A 17932-nucleotide genomic window follows, 5' to 3' on the forward strand; every position below is an offset into this window, starting at 1 on the left:
CATCGTTTTTCTTATAGGTACCTTTTTTAGACTATTTTTTCCCTTCTGTAGGCGCATATGAGTCATTTGTGCAAGTACCTCTATGAACTTACACTTAAATGAATGAATGCCATGAATGAATATTATGCTATGCATGGCAATACCATGAATGACATGAATTAGATATGATGAATCTTAGTATTAAATTCAACAATTGACATCAAGACATAGAGTGATCTTGGGACCCGGTGAATCAATTTAGGAAAGCATTTAGTCAAACTCACTGTTTCCTTAGTTTAAATTGAAAATAATATAAAATTTTCCTATTCACCCCCTCTAGGACTAGACACGGTCGAAGCCGGTAATTTCATTAGTATCCCAAAAGGAGGAAGAGTTGTGGGGGCAAAAAAACTATTTTTTCCTTAGAATAAAAAAAATATCACCTTGAGATCAGAAAATCCTAAGGCCCAACCTGAAGATGGGTCAAGTATTTCCCATAGATGAGGATAGGACAATGTTCGAAGAAGCATTGATAGACACGTCAAAATAATAGGTGAAATAACTAAAGGTGTACTGCTGTGATATTATATTGTTTCATCGTATTGCTTATTTACTTTATTACCAGCTTTGAAAGTGTGGTTTTAGTGCCTTGGATTCTAGCATGGAGTCATGGGGATTAGAATTTAGGGGCACTACAGCTGTGCCATATCAGCATGGAGATCAAGGTAAAATTATAGGATCTCAACCATTTGTGACCCATATTTCGGGTTTGTACAAAAATCGAAATTCTTTTCACATTGCCAAACTTAATCCAGAATTGATAAGTAACATTTTTGTGACTTGCCCCAAAAAACAGAATTCAATTCTAGTACTTAATTCCATATAAGGTATGATATGTTTTGATGCATACATATATAACCTTGATGCATTGTCATTTTTGGAAAATTTCCCTCTATATTAACCTACGATTGGTCATTAAAAAAAATCTACCCGTCCTACATATGGTCCATTGTTATCAAGATCAAACAATATGAATTAAAAGCATAACTAGATTTTTTTTTTTTTTGAAAGGTTAAAACATAACTCAATCAAAGTCTCTGACCTGGTTGATGAGAAATTTAAGTGCCCAAAGGCCAACGATATCTGCTTTTGCTTCCTCCAAAGCCGAGTGGAGTTCTTGAAGTTCCTTTTTCATACCAACAAAGGAAAGCATGTCAGTTAAAACAGTGTTTGCTATAGATAATGGCTTCTCTGTCATGTTGATATTTCAACAAAATTTTCAACTATTGACAAGTGTTAATGTCATCCCGAAATTCAAATATCCAACTAAAAATTTCTTAGTAATAGGAAAATTTCATGCCTAGTAAATTTCACATAACCCATTAAAAATGATGTTTAAAAAAGCACATATTAAATGCAACTTTTGCGATTATGATTGTGACAATTGGGTAGCCATGTACATTGCTAGTAACTCAATCGATCACGAGAAAACATTGCACAGAGAAGTTAACTATCATTTCATTAGGAAAAAAAAAAAAAAACTCTAGCAATCAGAGAAGTTAATTGTCATCATAGAAACAATTTGCGTATCTCTTCACCAAGGCCCAAAATGACAATACCCCAGACAATTTGATTCAAGTTGAGCATGGATGATGTGTATACTCCAACATGGGGGGGGAGTGTCAAAATGTCATGCTTGGTTTAGTTAGAATATTTAGTCATTTGTCATCAACATCTTCAAAACCTTATACCAAAGATTTAGGGTCAGCTAAATGAATCTTGTTCCTCCATTCAAATGTACCCAAAATCATGTCATCTATAATGGAGAGTGTTTTCATATCCACTTTCACTATCTCAATCCACACTCTTTTGGGTCTTCCTTTCGTCCTATTAGCACCTTTGATTTGTATGTTCATTCTAACTTGGGCTGTAATAGACATTTGTGTAACATGCCCAGCCATCTCAATCAACATTGTATTAGTTTATGGCCTATTGGAGCCACTCCTACATTTTCTCAGATGCTTCTTGATCGCCCAACATATAGTATAGCTAGTCTTACTACCATCTAATAAAAAAAAAATTAATTTGATGGTCATGCATCGGTCACATAGCACATCTACACTTTAACCATCTACTTCTGATTCTATGGGCGAGATCTACATAATATCCCCATCATCATGTTCGTTAATAAGGGTAGTTTCAGAATTTACATTTTTTCACTTAAGTGGGTGACATACTTATGTAATTAAGGAGAATTACATGCCCTTTTCTTATGTAACAGCATTTATGATAAAAAGGGGGAGAAAGCTCAACAATCTATACCCTATAAGTAGATCTTCATCAATTACCCCATCATTATGTCGTTAAATAAGGGTATGCTAGGAATTTACATTTGCTCACTCAAGTGGGTGCCATGCTAACATAATTAAGTGGGATTACATGTCCATTCTTACATAATGGCATTTATGACAAGAATGGGGGAGAAGGAAAGGGGAGGCAATGAAAAAAATAGGATGAGTTGAGCTTCTGCCTTCAATCAATCTTTCGTTTCCCCCCCTACACCCCACTACATTTGCTTACTTAAGTAGATGTCACACTTGAGTAACTAAGTGGAATTACATGTCCTTTCTTACATAGTGGTATTTATGATAAGAACGGGGCAGAAGCTGGGGAAAGCAATGAAAAAAAATAGGTTGAGTTGAGCTTCCGCCTTTAGTCGATCTTTTTTTTCCCACCCTACACTGAGTCCCCCACTATGGAGTCATCACAGTTGCGTCATTATACATTTAGGAGTTGTGGGCAAGCTCTCAATAGAGACCATGGCCAGGTTATGATATATAGTCTGGTCATTTCCTTCCCCTACATGTACTAGCTATTCTCCTCCCGAACTATATAAATTTGTACCCAACAATTCTCTCTCTCAATCGATTCTCTCATGCTCTCTTTTCATTTTCTCTTTTTCCTCCTCTACTACCTTAGAATCCGTAAACCCTAATTTCTAACTCAACCAATGTTTTATCCCATCTATTTTCCACTCAATGAATGAATTTTTTGAAAGAATCAAAGGCGATGGAACATAAGACTTGAGACATGAACGTGATTGAACTTCCATAATTGTTTGTATACCATTTATGTTCCCCCTTCTTTTGGCTTGAAGGATTTTCTATCCAACTTTCAATTCAAGACATTCAAGGCAACATTTTACTATCGGGACAACCATGGAGGGAGACATTGGACTTGAGTTCTTTATCCTGTCCCCGCTACAAGGAGAAGAGATCGAGGATCTGATCTCACAAGTAATAAATTGGTTGGATCCAATTTGGATTCGATCATTTACATTTGGTACAAAATAATAAAATTAGGCTCCAAATTTTTAGCTGATCTTTCATAATTCTGTATTTTGAACTGAATTCAGTAATTAATATTAGGATTTCTAATCTTACCTCGAAATTCGATAGAAAAGAAAAGTAGACACAACGCAAATCTTTGAAAAATTCCCAATTTTCCTTTAGAATCTTCAAGTTACAAATTCGACAGAGTTCCTCTCCTTTGGAAGCTCTCTCCTCTTTTTTGAAGTAGATCCTCCCCTATTTATAAAGGTATAGGGGTGGCCTTTACAAATAATGAAAGCAAAAGAAGGGAAGCAAAGAAGGATGACTTTTACATATAGTGAATTAGAATTCGCAATATATAAAATCCCCTTGGTCTTTAGGCATGCAATATATTATGTTATTCCTTGGATTCTCCATACTTGATACTTGCTCATGTCCTGATTTTTTGAAAATGTGTTGTGGGCCCAAAGAGATGTATAACAACTAGCTCTGCATTTGTTGCCTCTACTTCATCATCTTCCCTTTGATGGGTCATTGATTCAAGTGTCATTGACCATATGACGGGTGAGTCTCACGGGTTCTCTATGATTTCTTGTCATTTCACAACTTAGCTGATGGTTTCTTTACTCCTATTAGGGGGGTAGGAACCATTCAAGTATCTTCATCTCTTTCTTTTTCACGCGTTATATGTATCCTTCCTCCCATCTTTTGTTAGTAGGTAACATAGCAAACAAATTAAATTGTGTAGTTATCTTCTACCACTCTCATTGCATTTTTCAGGAGGTCAATATGAGGATAATTGGTGGTAGAGGGGTTGAGCAAGGGGGGCTGTACTACTTGGATGCTCCATCAGTGCTTCATGGTGATACTAAAGTCATGGCTACTATTGTTTTTGTTGGATCTACTACTATGTTTGGCTCTACATTTTCATTTCCTATCTTAGCTACTCATCAAACCTTGTTTTTGTGGCATGCCAACCTTGGGCATGTGTGCTTTCAAACATTATATTGAATGATTCCATCCATTAGACAATTTTGCAAATCTATTAAATTTCAATGTCATATGTGAACTTTCTAAGCATTCTAGGCATGTTTATCTATTTTGCATGCATCGATGTCATTTTCTTTTTGAATTAATTCATTCTGACGTATGGGGTCCTTCTTTGGCTACTTTATTTATGGATTTTGATACTTTGTATCTTTTAACAATGATTGTACTCAAACTAAATAGATTTATCTCGTGGAGTCTAAAAATGATGTTCTTTCAAAATTTCAAGAATTTCATGCTATGTGCATACCTAGTATGTTCTTATTAAATCTCTTTGTTCTGATAATGGTGGTGGATACGTTTCCCACTCATTTTTTCAGTACCTTGAACAACATGGTATGGTACATCAATTTTAATGTCCATACACCCCACAAGAAAATGGTATTGCCAAGCATAAGAATAGGCATCTTCTTGGTGTGACCCGTTCTTTATTACAAGGTATGAACATACAGAAATTATATTGGTTAATGGCATTACTTACTGCCTACTTCTTAATTAAACACACTCCTAGGATCTTAAAGGGTCATACTCCTTTTCACTCTCTCTGTCCTCAGGATCTATTTTTTTTCCATTGAACCTCGAGTTTTTGGTTGTACCTGCATTGTTCAAGATCAACTTAGTCGATGAAAATTGGATATTGCTATCCGTTGTATTTTTTGTTGGCCTTTATAGGGTGTACAAGGGATATACATGCTTTAATCCTTATTCCAAAAGTTTCTTCACTTTGATGGACGTTACATTTTTTAAACAACTTCCCTATTTTTCTTTTGACAATTCGGCATTGGTTTCCTTATCTCCCACTCCTTTACCTATTCTAGTAATTTTCCTGACTCTTCTTTGTAGCAACATTAACATCTCACGTATATTTATTGACAATCTTATTTTCCCCCCTATATCCTACTATAGCCTCCATCCTTTTCGCCGATAGCATCAACTGGTAATCTTAATCTTTTAGCCATGTCTCCTGATTTATCTCATATTAATGTTTCCTCTATCGATTCTTCTAACCTAGATTTGCTTATTGTTTTCCAAAAAAGAGTTCGTAAGTCTGTTTCCACTACTTACCTTAGTGCTCAGTATATGTGTTATCTATTGGAAATAATCTAGTTATTTTAGTCCTAGTTGTTTTTAGTAATAGCTTTTATTTTTCTATTTCTTATGTGTAAGGACATTTTTGTCTATTCACTCTTTTATTAATATAACTACCTGCCAAGCTCTCAGAAAGAGACTTGACAATTATTCTTCTCAATTCTACTTGGTATAAGAGCCAAGAGGATTGGTCGACCCCCTTTGGGTTCCCTTCCATGGTTTGTGGGATCATGAAGTCTCCTCTTTCTTTTTTTCATCTTCTTCCTCCCTCCATCAATAACCCTAGATTTTTGAGACCTAATAACCTAGCAGGAACTTTGTTAGAAGGTCTCCCCTTCGGGGTTTTTTTTTCTTCTTTTCTCATCTTCCCTTGATCGCATGTGCAATAGGGATTTTATCAAATTTTTCACATGCTGCGAAAATATCTTTTGCGCTATGCTTCTACCCTACGATAGGGTTTCTATCTTTCATAGGTCGATTGAGTTGATTTTTACCTACATTAGGGTTTGTACCTGCTGCTTGTGATTAGTTTTTGTGGGCTGGGGATACCTGCAACAATAGTAGCAGACTATGTGAAGAGTTGCAACAGCAGTAGGAGGCTGCTTGGTGACTCGTAACAGCAGTGGTAGGCTGTTTGAAGTCTTGTGATTGCACTAGTAGGCTGTTTAAAGTGTTACAACAGCAGTAAGACTATTTTTGAAGACTTGCGACAAGTCTGTTGGACCTTGTGAAGAGTTCGACAGGTCTGTTGTACCTTGAGAAGAATCACAACAGCAGTAGAACTGCTTGAGAAGGTTTGCGATTGCTCTATAAGACCCTGTGAAGGAATACGACAACAGTAGGACTGCTGACCTGCTGTTTGGGCTGTTTCTAACTGTTGTGTGGGTTGCCGACAGAAGTAGGACTGTTGTCTATGTGTTGCGACAAATTTGTTGGACCCATTGGAGATTTGCGACAGAATAGGATTGTTGTTTGGGCTGTTAAGAGACCTGCGACAATGTTGCTTCTCCCTTTCTACCTATAACTTCTTCCACCTTGGGTTAATACTACAGGTAGATCTCCCGTTTCTTCTTTCCTAGCGAGCAATGACAACAAATCCAAAGCCTAAGAATTCTAACCGACATATCCTAAGAATCCAAAGCCTAAGAATTCTTCTTTCTCAGCCCAACGTATCACCACTGCCTTATTAGATGGTCAGAATTTTCAATCATGGTCTCGGTCTGTGCATCTTTATTTGGGTAGAAGGAAAACCGAATAGCTTTTAGGCACCATTACTAAACCATCCCTCACTGATCCCAAAATTGAACAATGGGAAATCGACAACTGCATTATTCTTAGGTGCTTATTTAATTCCATGGAGCAGCACATTTATACTATGTTTATGTATCATGAGTCTGTCTCATCTTTGTGGTCAACTCACTCAGACTTGTGCGCATACCAGGAATGACTCAAGGATTTATGAACTTTATAGACACATAGCTCAGGCTACCCAAGGGACTCGGAATGTAGATAATTACTTTGATTTTCTTCGATCTCAGTGGGAAGAACTCTTTCATTATGAGTTTGTGACTGAGTTGTCTGCAGAGGCAGCTGGGTATGTGGTTAAGAGGATTTCTCGACATCAGATATATTAGTTTCTCATGGGTTTACGTCCTGAGTTTGAGGCACTTCAGACGCAGATTCTTAACACCAGCCCTTTGCCCTCTCTGCTTGAGACATTTGTGACTATTGATAGTGTGATTGACACCGTTGTGTAGTTTCCTCTCAAACCCCTAGTATTCTCTTTACATTGGCTACAAATCAGATGGCTCTAGCAACAAATTCGGGTTATTCGGACTCTCATTCCCAGGGATCTGGGAGTCGTGGCCTAGGAGGCTGTGGTCGTGGTAAAGGAAGTGGTCTTACTTGCAGCCATTGTGGAAAGATTAGCCATGAAAAGGCCCGTTATTTTCAACTCTATCCTCATTTGTTGAGATCTTCTACCACTCCATCTTTGAGGCATTTTGCTCCTCGTGCTGTTACTGTGGAATCATCACTAGTGCCTCCTACTGATTCCTCTGCTTTTCTTGGCATTATTGATCTGCAACTACTCTAAACCCAGATTGCCACTATTGTACGAGATCAGATCTAGGCTCATCCTCACTTATCTTCTATTATGCCCTCAGTTACCACACCTCCAGGTACATCCACTGCATTTCATATCTCTCAATCTAGCTCTGCTCCAATGACTTGAGTAATTGATTCTGATGCGTTTGATCACATGACCGGTGAATCTAGTCATTTTACTTATTCCATTGTACCTACTATTCATAGGGAGGTTCACCTTGCTGATGGATCCCTTACACCTATCCATAACAAGGGTATCATCTCTTTATCCTCTAGTGTTTCCATTGATTATGTGTTTCATGTTCTTCACCTATCTCTTAACATTTTGTCTGTGAGTAGTATTATTAAATCTTTAAATTGCTCCGTAACTTTTTTTCCTACTCACTATATTTTTCAAGACCTGACTTTGAAGAAGATTTTTAGCAAAGGGTATGAGAGGGATGGGTTGTACCTGTTTGGACCTCAACCTATTGTTGTTCCGACTTCTATACTTCCTCTTTTTGGGAGCCATACGTTTTTTTCTCAGACTTTAGATTTATAATAAGATCGCTTAGGACATGTTAATTTTCAGCACTTATGTTCTTTATTACCTGCTTCAAAAACTTCTTGTAGTGTACACAAGTTTCAATGCTCTATGTGTGAGCTTTCTAAACACACGTAGTTCTTATATTCCTCGCATGCATCGATTTAATATAATATTTGATTTAGTTCATTCTGGTGTGTGGGCGCCCTCCCCCGTTACTGCTTTTAATGGTCATAGATATTATTATGTTACATTTATTGATGACTACTCTCGTTATACTTGGATTTATTTGATGCATTCTCGTTCTAAGGTGCTCCATATTTTTGTTAATTTCCTGACCCAATACAACATCACTGTTAAATCTCTTAGATCTGACAATGGTGGGGAATATATTTCTGATGAGATTCAATCTCACCTTCATGAGCATGGTATGTTTCACCAGTTGACTTGTCCATATACCCCTGAACAGAACAGGGTGGGGAATGCAAGAATCGCCATCTTATGAATATTGTACGTTGTTTTCTTCGAGGGATGCATGTTCTAAAGTTATATTGGAATATGACAGTCCTCATTGTGGCTTTTCTCCTTAACCTCATTCCGAGTCACACTTTAAGAGGACAGGTACCTCTTCATGTTCTTCGACCTGATAGCACTCTCTTCCCATTACACCTAGAATCTTTGGGCGTACCTGTTTTGTTCAAGATAGGACTCCTCATTGCACGAAATTAGATGATAAAATCATTTGTTATATTTTCTTGGGTTATTCTTCTACATCAAAGGGATATCGCTGCTATGATCCCCTTTCCCATTGTGTAATTCATTCTTTGGATATCACTTTTTTTGAAAATGTACCTTTTTTTTGTATTACATCTTCTTTGCAAGTCTCTTCATCTTTGCAGGATTCATCCCCTACAATGCTACCCTCTTTGTTTTTCTCTCCATCTTCATCTTTGCCACCCATGAAGGTCTACTCTAGTCACCCTTGCCTTTCCAACTTTGCCAACTTCCTCCCTGGACTTAGGTTTAACCCCTTCTATACTTCCTACTCCATTTATTTCTAATTCTTACTTACCTATTGCACTTCGCAAAGGTAAGTGGGGGTATATTACTGATCATCCTATTATCCAGTTTGTTTCCTATCATGGACTCACTCCTTATCAAGCCTACCTTGCTACCACTGATTCTATTCGAGTTCTTTGGTCTGTATCAGAGGCTTTGGAAGATCCTAAATAGATTGGAGCCATGACTGCTAAGATCGATGCTTTGCAGAAGAATCATACTTAGAAGCTTGTTCCCCTTCCCTTTGGGGAGGGGACTGTTAGTTGTAAATGAGTTTCTACTGTTAAATATCTCACAGATGGCACCGTCGATCGATATAAGGCCCGCCTACTTGTTAAGGGATATACGCAAACTGCAGGAAAGGATTTTGGTGTTACATTTGCCCCTATAGCTAAACTTTCTATTGGCCACCTCCTTATCTCTTTAATTGTATGTCATTCATGGCCTCTTCACCAGTTTGATGTGAAGAATGCCTATCTGAATGAAAATCTAATTGAGGTTATATATATGGAACACCCTCCTGGGTTTTGTCTTCAGGAGGAGTATTCTAGGAAAGTATGTCATCTTCTCAAATCTCTGTATGGCCCAAAGCAATCTCCTCAAGCCTGATTTCAACGATTTTCTAAGGTCTTTTTATCTATGGAGTTTTCAAGATGCCACTCAGATCATACTTGTTTTGTTCGTCGAGGAGTGGATGGCTGTTGCACCATTGTTTTGATTTATGATAGTGATTGAAGATGATGTACAGTGGATTGACAGGGTTAAGATGTTTTCGGGTTGTGCTTTTGAAGTTAAGGACTTGGATCCCCTCAAATAGTTCTTAGGGATAGAAGTGGCTTGCTATCGCCGTGGTATTTCACTATCACAGCGCAAATACACATTACATCTTTTTCAAGACACTAGTATGTTTGGTTGTCGTCCTACCTCCTCTCCTATGGATCAGAATCATCACCTTCATGCAGAAGTTGATGATCTATTATCTGTCCCTTCTTCATATCAGAGACTCGTAGGCCGCTTGATTTATCTGACTAAGACGAGACCAAATTTGACCTTTGCGGTTAGTGTGGTCAATCAGTTCATGAATGCCCCGCACACCTCTCATGTTGATATTATTTATCGTATCCTTCGCTATTTGAAATCTCATCCTAGTCTTGGGTTTTTCTATTCTTCTACTGCCCAATCACATTTGTCCTATTTTACTGTTGTTGATTACGTTGGTTCTCTTATAGATAGGAGATCTACCTCTGATTTTTGTATTTTTCATGGTGATAACCTAATTTCGTGAAAAAGTAAGAAACAGAGTGTGGTTTCACGTTTTTCTACTAAAGCTGAATATCGTGTTATGGCCCTTGGCACTTGTGAGCTTATTTGACTTATATCTTTGTTAATGAAGCAAGATTTTCCAGTCTCTGGCTCTTCCACTCTGTTTTGTGATAACATGCCTGCCATCATGCTTACTCCTAATTCAATTCTTCACGAAAGAACTAGATGTTCACTTTCTTAGGAGAAAATTCGATCTGGTGATCTTTAGACAGTCTTCATACCTTCTTTAGATTAGCTTGCCAACATGCTTACGAAGTCTGATGGTCCTTCTATCACTAATTCTCATCTTGTCAAGCTGGGTAGTTGATATATTTGCCGCAGCTTGAGGAGTATTGGAAATAATCTAGTTATTTTAGTCCTAGTTGTTTTTAGTAATAGCTTTTATTTTTCGATTTCTCGTGTGTAAGGACATTTTTGTCTATTCACTCTTTTATTAATATAAATACCTGTCAAACTCTCAGAAAGAGATTTGACAATTATTCTTCTCAATTCTTCTTTATCAACCTATATCTCCCTCTTACAGAGTTTTCTTGTTGTTGTTGATACTATGTCTATCCTTGTACTATCCATGTTTTTATTCATCCTAAGTGGAAAGCTAAGATGAATGAAGAAATGAATGCTCTGCAGCGTAATCATACATAAGACATAATATCTCTTCCTTCAGGGAAGCACATCATTAGCTATCATTGGGTTTTTGCCATGAATCACAACTTGGATAGCAACGTTGCTCGGTACAAGGCTTGTCTAGTTGCTCGTGGTTTTACTCAATCCTACTATCAGAACAAAGATGTCACATTTTCTCATGTGGACAAATTGACATTTGTTCGTGTTCTTATTTCCCTTGTTGTTAATCAGGGTCTATGTATCAATTATATGTGAAGAATGTATTTCTTCATAAGCATCTTGAAAAAGAGGTCTATATGAACCCTTCTCCAACATTTTGCTTCAGGGGGAGTTTCATGTGAAGGTTCATCGTCTTCAAAAATCTATACATGGTTTGAAACACTTGCCTTGTGCTTGGTTCCATGACTTGAGTGCAATAGTAATTGATATGGGATTTTCATATATCCCACTCCAACCATATCGTTTTCACCCATTCCAGTGAGATTGGACACTATTTTGTTGGTTTATGTAGATGAGATCATTCTTATTGGGAATGACTCTTCCTTTGTCTCTCATGTGAAGGATGAGCTTTGTTGCATGTTTGAGGTCAAAGATTTGGGTAGTTTGAAGTACTCTCTTGGTCTTAAGGTGGTTCGCTTAAGAAAATGAATATTTCCTTCACAAAGAATATGTCATTGATCTCCTTAGTGATACTGGTATTCTAGGGTGCAAACCCTCTTCATCACCTATGAATTCTAAGCATTCACTTCAAGAGAGTGATGGTGATCTTCTTTCTGATCCTCAAGCATACCAGCTACTTGTGGAGCATCTCATTTATCTCATTTATCTCACCTTGTTGTTGTCCATCGCAATCCATCAAGTCTAGTCTCAGTCGTGGATTTATGTACCATTCTCATGGCCTTCTAGATATGTCTAGATATAATGATGTTGATTGGGCAGGAGCAACCACAGATCGTCGTTCTACTTCTGGATACTATGCATTTCTTGGAGGAAACCTGGCTTCATGAAAAAGTAAGAAGCAACATGTTGATACTCACTTAAGTATTGAGGCCGAGTACCGAACCATAATTTCTGGACTGGAGCTTGAAAGATATTATGGCTTCATTCCTTCATTTTTGAGTTGGGATTTCCCATTGGCGGTTCCTTGCATCTTCACCGTGATAATGAAGCAACTCAAAAAATTGCATCCTATTTAGTCATTCATGAGATGACTAAGCATATTGAAGGAGAACAGCACTTTATTAGAGAGAGTTTCTAATAAATCCAAATCCTTCAACATGTCTTCTCTTCTCAACAACTTGAGGATATCTTCATCAAAGCAATTGGGCCGACTACTTTTCATGATGTTTCTATCAAGCTGGGCATGTTTGACATGCATACTCCAACTTGAGGGGGAGTGTTGGTGTTTGTATTGTAAGTGTAGAGCTGGTGTGCTCTAACTAAGCTTCCATGCATTGCAAGTCAAACACCCTATCCCTTGATGTTTCAAATCATTCTGGACCCAACACATCTTCATTGAGGCTAAAGATGGACATTTCTAGAAAGGCAGCACATGACTTATAATCCCCATACAAATATCTAACTCTAAAACCACGTCCTACCCTATATTGGACACAGATTTCTCAAAAAACAAAGAGGACACCCTTCCAACACCAACCTGTATCTAGAAGTGCCTATTTTTAGCCCAACGATAAGCTGGAAGTGCTCTACTAAGCATGTTGGAGACTCTCAATATTAGAATGATTCAATAGATGAACAAGAAAAACTCGTAGCAAGTGTAATTTGACAAGGAGTAGGTAGTGCAAAGAAATTTCAATATACAAATAAAAATTACAGAAAAATTAATATATCTCACCAATCTCACTGTGGACTTTTGACCATTTGGAAGTGTTATGGCATGAGGTCCAATCCCATGGCAGCACTCATGGCAAATTGTATGCGTGAAGAAAGAGTTGAAATCAATGTGTTTCCTCTGCTCCTCTGTAATACATATTCCCGCTATAGGTTGAAGAATATGCTTGAACCTGGTTAGGATTAGGGTAAATCATGAAGTTTAGATTTCAGGTCCAACTGATCACAGTATCGAGTGAAAATGGCAAGAACTGTCCAGGAATGTAGTTTAAAATGTACCTTTTCTTCAATAAATAAATAAATAAATAAAAAAGAACTAATTAAGAAGAAATTCACTTGGCCTCTGAGACATTCTTGAGCATGACCATTGATGTTCCACGCTCCTTTACTATACGCTCATCATTTGGCAAATTGAAGGCAACAGTTTGAGGACCCTTCACATCCTGACAAGATGATAAAACTTATCAACCTTTGTCAATATATTACAATGCCAATTTTATTTTATCAGAGCAAAGAGAACATGAAGTCATGTAGGAAAAGGGAATAATAAATCATAATTAAAATAACAAGAATATATCTATGAAAAGGAATACCAACTATCAACTAAGAACAATGGGATTTGAATCAACATTATTATTATTATTTATAAATCAAGATATAAGGTATATTAAGTAACATTGTTTCAACCATGTGAATCACAACAATATCCGTCTTCCTATTCTTTATATCTGCAACAAAATAGGAAAAATAAATTAGAGTTCATGAATAATTTTCTCATAGTTCTGTTTCCGATGTTTCCAATTTCTTTGATATGGGAATGCACAATCTATGTGTGCTTCACCCGAAATCTGCTAACATCAGCAGATGATGATGTCAGCATTCATATGGCTGACATCAGCCCTCGTAGCTTGTGATGGATTGGAAGAAAAAAAATTGCTCCTCTTGCTGAGATCAACTCTCTGATACCAAGTTGTAGAACAGATCTGAAGAAGAATGGAAAAGAAAAAATAGAGATAGAAGAGAGAAAAGATTAGGGAGAAATAATATGAGATTAGGGTTTAATCAACCATTCTCTCAGTATTTTTATAAAACGTTTCCATAATTGCAATATACTCCCCATTCTACTAATTATTGTGTTAGACCTCCTCTAACATGATCATATTAAATAACTTAGCTACTTCTACAATTATGACTGAATTTTGGACAAAATGAAATGCAAGAACCTTTTGACACTAGTCCTTGTGGAACAGAAAATATTTCACAATATTTTCACCAAGTTACCAAAAACTTTTAATACCTTATATTCAACATCCAATCCAAATTGAATTTCGATAACACAGAAGCTATGATATCATCATCTATCAAATCTAAGTTACCCCAAACTTTAATCAATTATAGACTATCAAAAACAAATGAAGAAACAAAAAAGCCCTATGGTAGCAATGTCCAACTACGTCACAAAATGAGCATGTATTGGGATCCATGTATAATATGGTTCAGTTGTACAAAATAATATTTAAGAAAACATAGAATATTTTTAAGCTTTATAATAACAAATAATACTACATTAAAATATACCAAAAATAAATTACATATTCATCTTCCAGTAATTAAAGAGGTCCAACACATTAATAGTTGGACCTATATTTGTAACTGATACCTATAAATGTACCCAAGCCCTAGAACATTGTATCAAATATGTCAACTATTAACAAGGTGCACTTGTGATACAATGTATCGTTACTGTTGTATCATTGTATCACAATCACAATATTAGACAATCAAGATTGGTGATAATTAGCAAGTGCAAGCTAGCTTCGTTGGTAAAGTCTTTGGGTAATGATACCATAGACTTGGGTTCAATTCCACCAACACCAAGCAACTGATCTCATTGAAAAAAATAGATTGGTAATAATTAGGATTAGAAAATTATGATTATTTGCTTTTCCATATTCAGACTTTTGTAGTGTTCTACATAGAACAATCAATTTGGGTCAATGTAATCACCCTACTAACAATAATAAACACATTCTATCAAAATGCAACTACCAAAGACAACTCACAAAAATCATTATCAAATAATCATTTGTTCCAACCCTGTCATTTATCCACTCGTTTTAGATGTAGAAAGAATATGGAAATTAATTATGTAAGAGTTACAGACATAGTATGGCTAAGATAATTCCTTCTGGTAAAATTGTACCTATAAATCTCGTGTATGGCCTCAGTTGCATGAGCACGAGAACGGATAAAAAAAACTCTTGTCCTTGAAAGGTTAATTAATTGGAGCAGGAAACATTATACGTGATATTAGAACTTTAAAATAGGTTGTGCAACATCGAAGTTTAGCCTACTCATTGTATATGAAAAATCTAAACATCTAACAATAATTAGAATAAAAGATAAAGAAGCATAAATAATTTAAAAAAAATAAAAATAAAAAACTCATGGCTCTAAAAATGAACTATAAAAATCTTGGAAGTGATAACTAGGGGCTGTGAAGTTTTGTAAGCAAAATTCCAAAGCAGAAGCAGCACCGTTCGAAACAACTGAATTTAATACCCTTGCATTGTGTGGCATGCATGCTTAGTTAAGGAGGATTCTTCTTGTTTGGATAAAAGTATTCATCAATAGAAAATAACCCTAAAGAACTAAGAACTCACCCCAGCATTGTAAACAAGTTGAATCACACGAATGGGAGCAGCAACCACCTCTTTTGATTTGTAGCGATCATCCAATGGTAGACTTTGTTCCAAAATCTAGTCAAATATTGTTATTGTTAAACTAAATAAATATATAATAACAAAGCCAAGGGAAGTGGGTCGATGATGCCTTTAAATTTACCTGCAAATGATCTCCAAAGAGTTTAACTTGAGATGTTGCTTCATCATCTCGTATTCCAATGAATGCTTCAAATGTAGCCTAGAAAATATGTAACGCAACCAATAAGTGACACAATGAAACCTAATAGGAAATGAATGATATGAAATATCTGTACAGAAAACTAAGTGAAACAAGTGAAAGACGAACTGCTTCAAATGTATATAAGCAAAGGAACACATCTGCACATCTTGGGATAACCAAACTACATATAAATAGAGAAAGAAAGAAGCTCCAAACCACCCAATTAACTTTTTGATGGACGAATAAATGTCATCACTAAATTCATCTAATCGAGATGACCAGCCAGCGTTGATTGAAAATATATACTTATGATATTCCTTCACAAACAATTCGAGCATGAGCTGTAATACAATTTTAGAAGTAGAGGATAAGGTGTTTTCTTGCTAAGATTCCTTTGATGAGGTGTCCCTTAAAATAGTGGCCCCATTTCAACCCCCATTTTGGCTGGCTGCAACATGTAGAGGATTTACATATCTACCATGTAAAGCAGAATTTAACCAAAATTCCACAAATAGTACATCCTTCCTAAATTTACATGTCTTTGATCTCCTCATCATCTGAAGGAAACCGAATTCTTTCCAAACCAAACTTGAAAAAAGTCCAAATTAAAGCTGAATTTCAAGCTTTGACTGCATTACAAGAGGGACTTGGCCAAAGATCCCTTCCTACAATACTAACATTGAAGCATCATTGTGGAGGTGTGAATAGACCTTGAAAGCATGGACAGAGGATAGGTTAACTTGTTTTGTTTTGTATTACAATTTGCAATGTATAATCATGCCACGAGGTGTTTGTCTGCTAAAGTCATACTGCATAGATTTAGTCTTGGTCCTAATTATCTTAAAACCATCAATTTCTAAATGCATCTCTGCATGGACGACGCATTTACTTCTGTTGTAGTTCAACCAACCAAGACTAAAAAATCAATAAATACTATGCACCATAGGATCAATTATTCCATCAATCACTTGTGCAAAAAGATGTGGACTTAGGTTGATCGTTAGTGTAACTCTACTATAACTGGAAACTTATTTATCTTACCACCAATTGTTCTAACACTATAACAACCCCAACAAAAATATGCTTAACAATGTCATGCAGGACAGTGAAGGAAGAAAAGGAAAAAAGGGTGCTTAGGGGATGTGGTTGGGGATTTGGGTAAGGATTAAGGATTTGGGCAACAATAGGAAAAGGGTTTCCAAAATCCCAATTGGCTGTTGAAATGTCAAATGCCAAAGTTTTGTAAATTACGATAATTTTGTTGGGGTTGGATAAGGGTTAAAGGAAAAGGGTTTATAGGATAAGGATTAAAGGTTAAGAAAATGGATAAAGGGTTAAGGGTTGAAGAAAAGAGTTTTCAAGAAAATCAAGATTCAAGAATCAAAGTCAAAGAATTCAAGAATCAAAATTCAAGAAATCAAGAATCAAAAATTCAAGATATCTTGAAAAATCAAGAAAACATAATTTATGGATTGGTTTCTTAAAAGGATTAAAGGTTTCTTGATGGTATCTTGATCTCCTACAAATAAACAAAAAAAATTATAGAAAAAATGGATTGAGGAAGAAGATAGAAGATAATAAAAAGATTAAAGAAAACGATATATTAACCTTGGACTCCCCCAATGATTTCTATGGCATCAACCATATTGAATGCCCCAATATTCAAAACAAGAAAACAATTCTGTTTTTTTATTCATTCATCAACTATATTTGAAATCAATTATAATAGTCATATATATAGGTTAGACTGAAAACCCTAATTCTAAAATTATAAAAAAAAAATTGACACTTCTGATCTGAAGATGCAAATCTCGTGTAAAATTGATACCCAACCAGTATTTTGACTATAACTTTCTCAAAACTAATCGGAATTCCAAAATCTTGAGCTCATTGGATAGGTATCTGAACAACCTTTTAAACAACACCAAAATAAACTAAATACAATAAGTAAAGTACAATAATTAAAATAAAATAAAATACTAAAACTAAAACATTACCCAAATAGGTTAGGCCCACGAACTTAGATGTCCCCATCACTATGTCACTAAATTTTTTGAGATAAGGCTTTCTTGATGATGCTGATGACTTGTTTTAC

At 36.1% G+C, this 17932-nt stretch overlaps 1 protein-coding gene across 3 annotated transcripts in view; it reads right to left on the reverse strand.

Annotated features, from left to right (window-relative positions):
* Positions 1–17932, reverse strand: part of LOC147410738 (nudix hydrolase 3-like) — an 84841-nt gene that overhangs the window by 19890 nt on the left and 47019 nt on the right. For all 3 annotated transcript variants that reach the window (XM_086439592.1, XM_086439600.1, XM_086439584.1), the window contains 5 exons: positions 15778–15855; positions 15597–15692; positions 13270–13376; positions 12938–13106; positions 1082–1165 (listed from right to left, as the gene is read on the reverse strand). In XM_086439592.1, coding sequence (XP_086295718.1) covers positions 1082–1165; positions 12938–13106; positions 13270–13376; positions 15597–15692; positions 15778–15855 — 534 coding nt within the window. The remainder of the gene's footprint in view (positions 1–1081; positions 1166–12937; positions 13107–13269; positions 13377–15596; positions 15693–15777; positions 15856–17932) is intronic.

This window comes from Akebia trifoliata, chromosome 1, assembly GCF_017979445.1.
Source record: "Akebia trifoliata isolate Shusen 1 chromosome 1, ASM1797944v1, whole genome shotgun sequence".
Lineage (NCBI taxonomy): Eukaryota > Viridiplantae > Streptophyta > Magnoliopsida > Ranunculales > Lardizabalaceae > Akebia > Akebia trifoliata.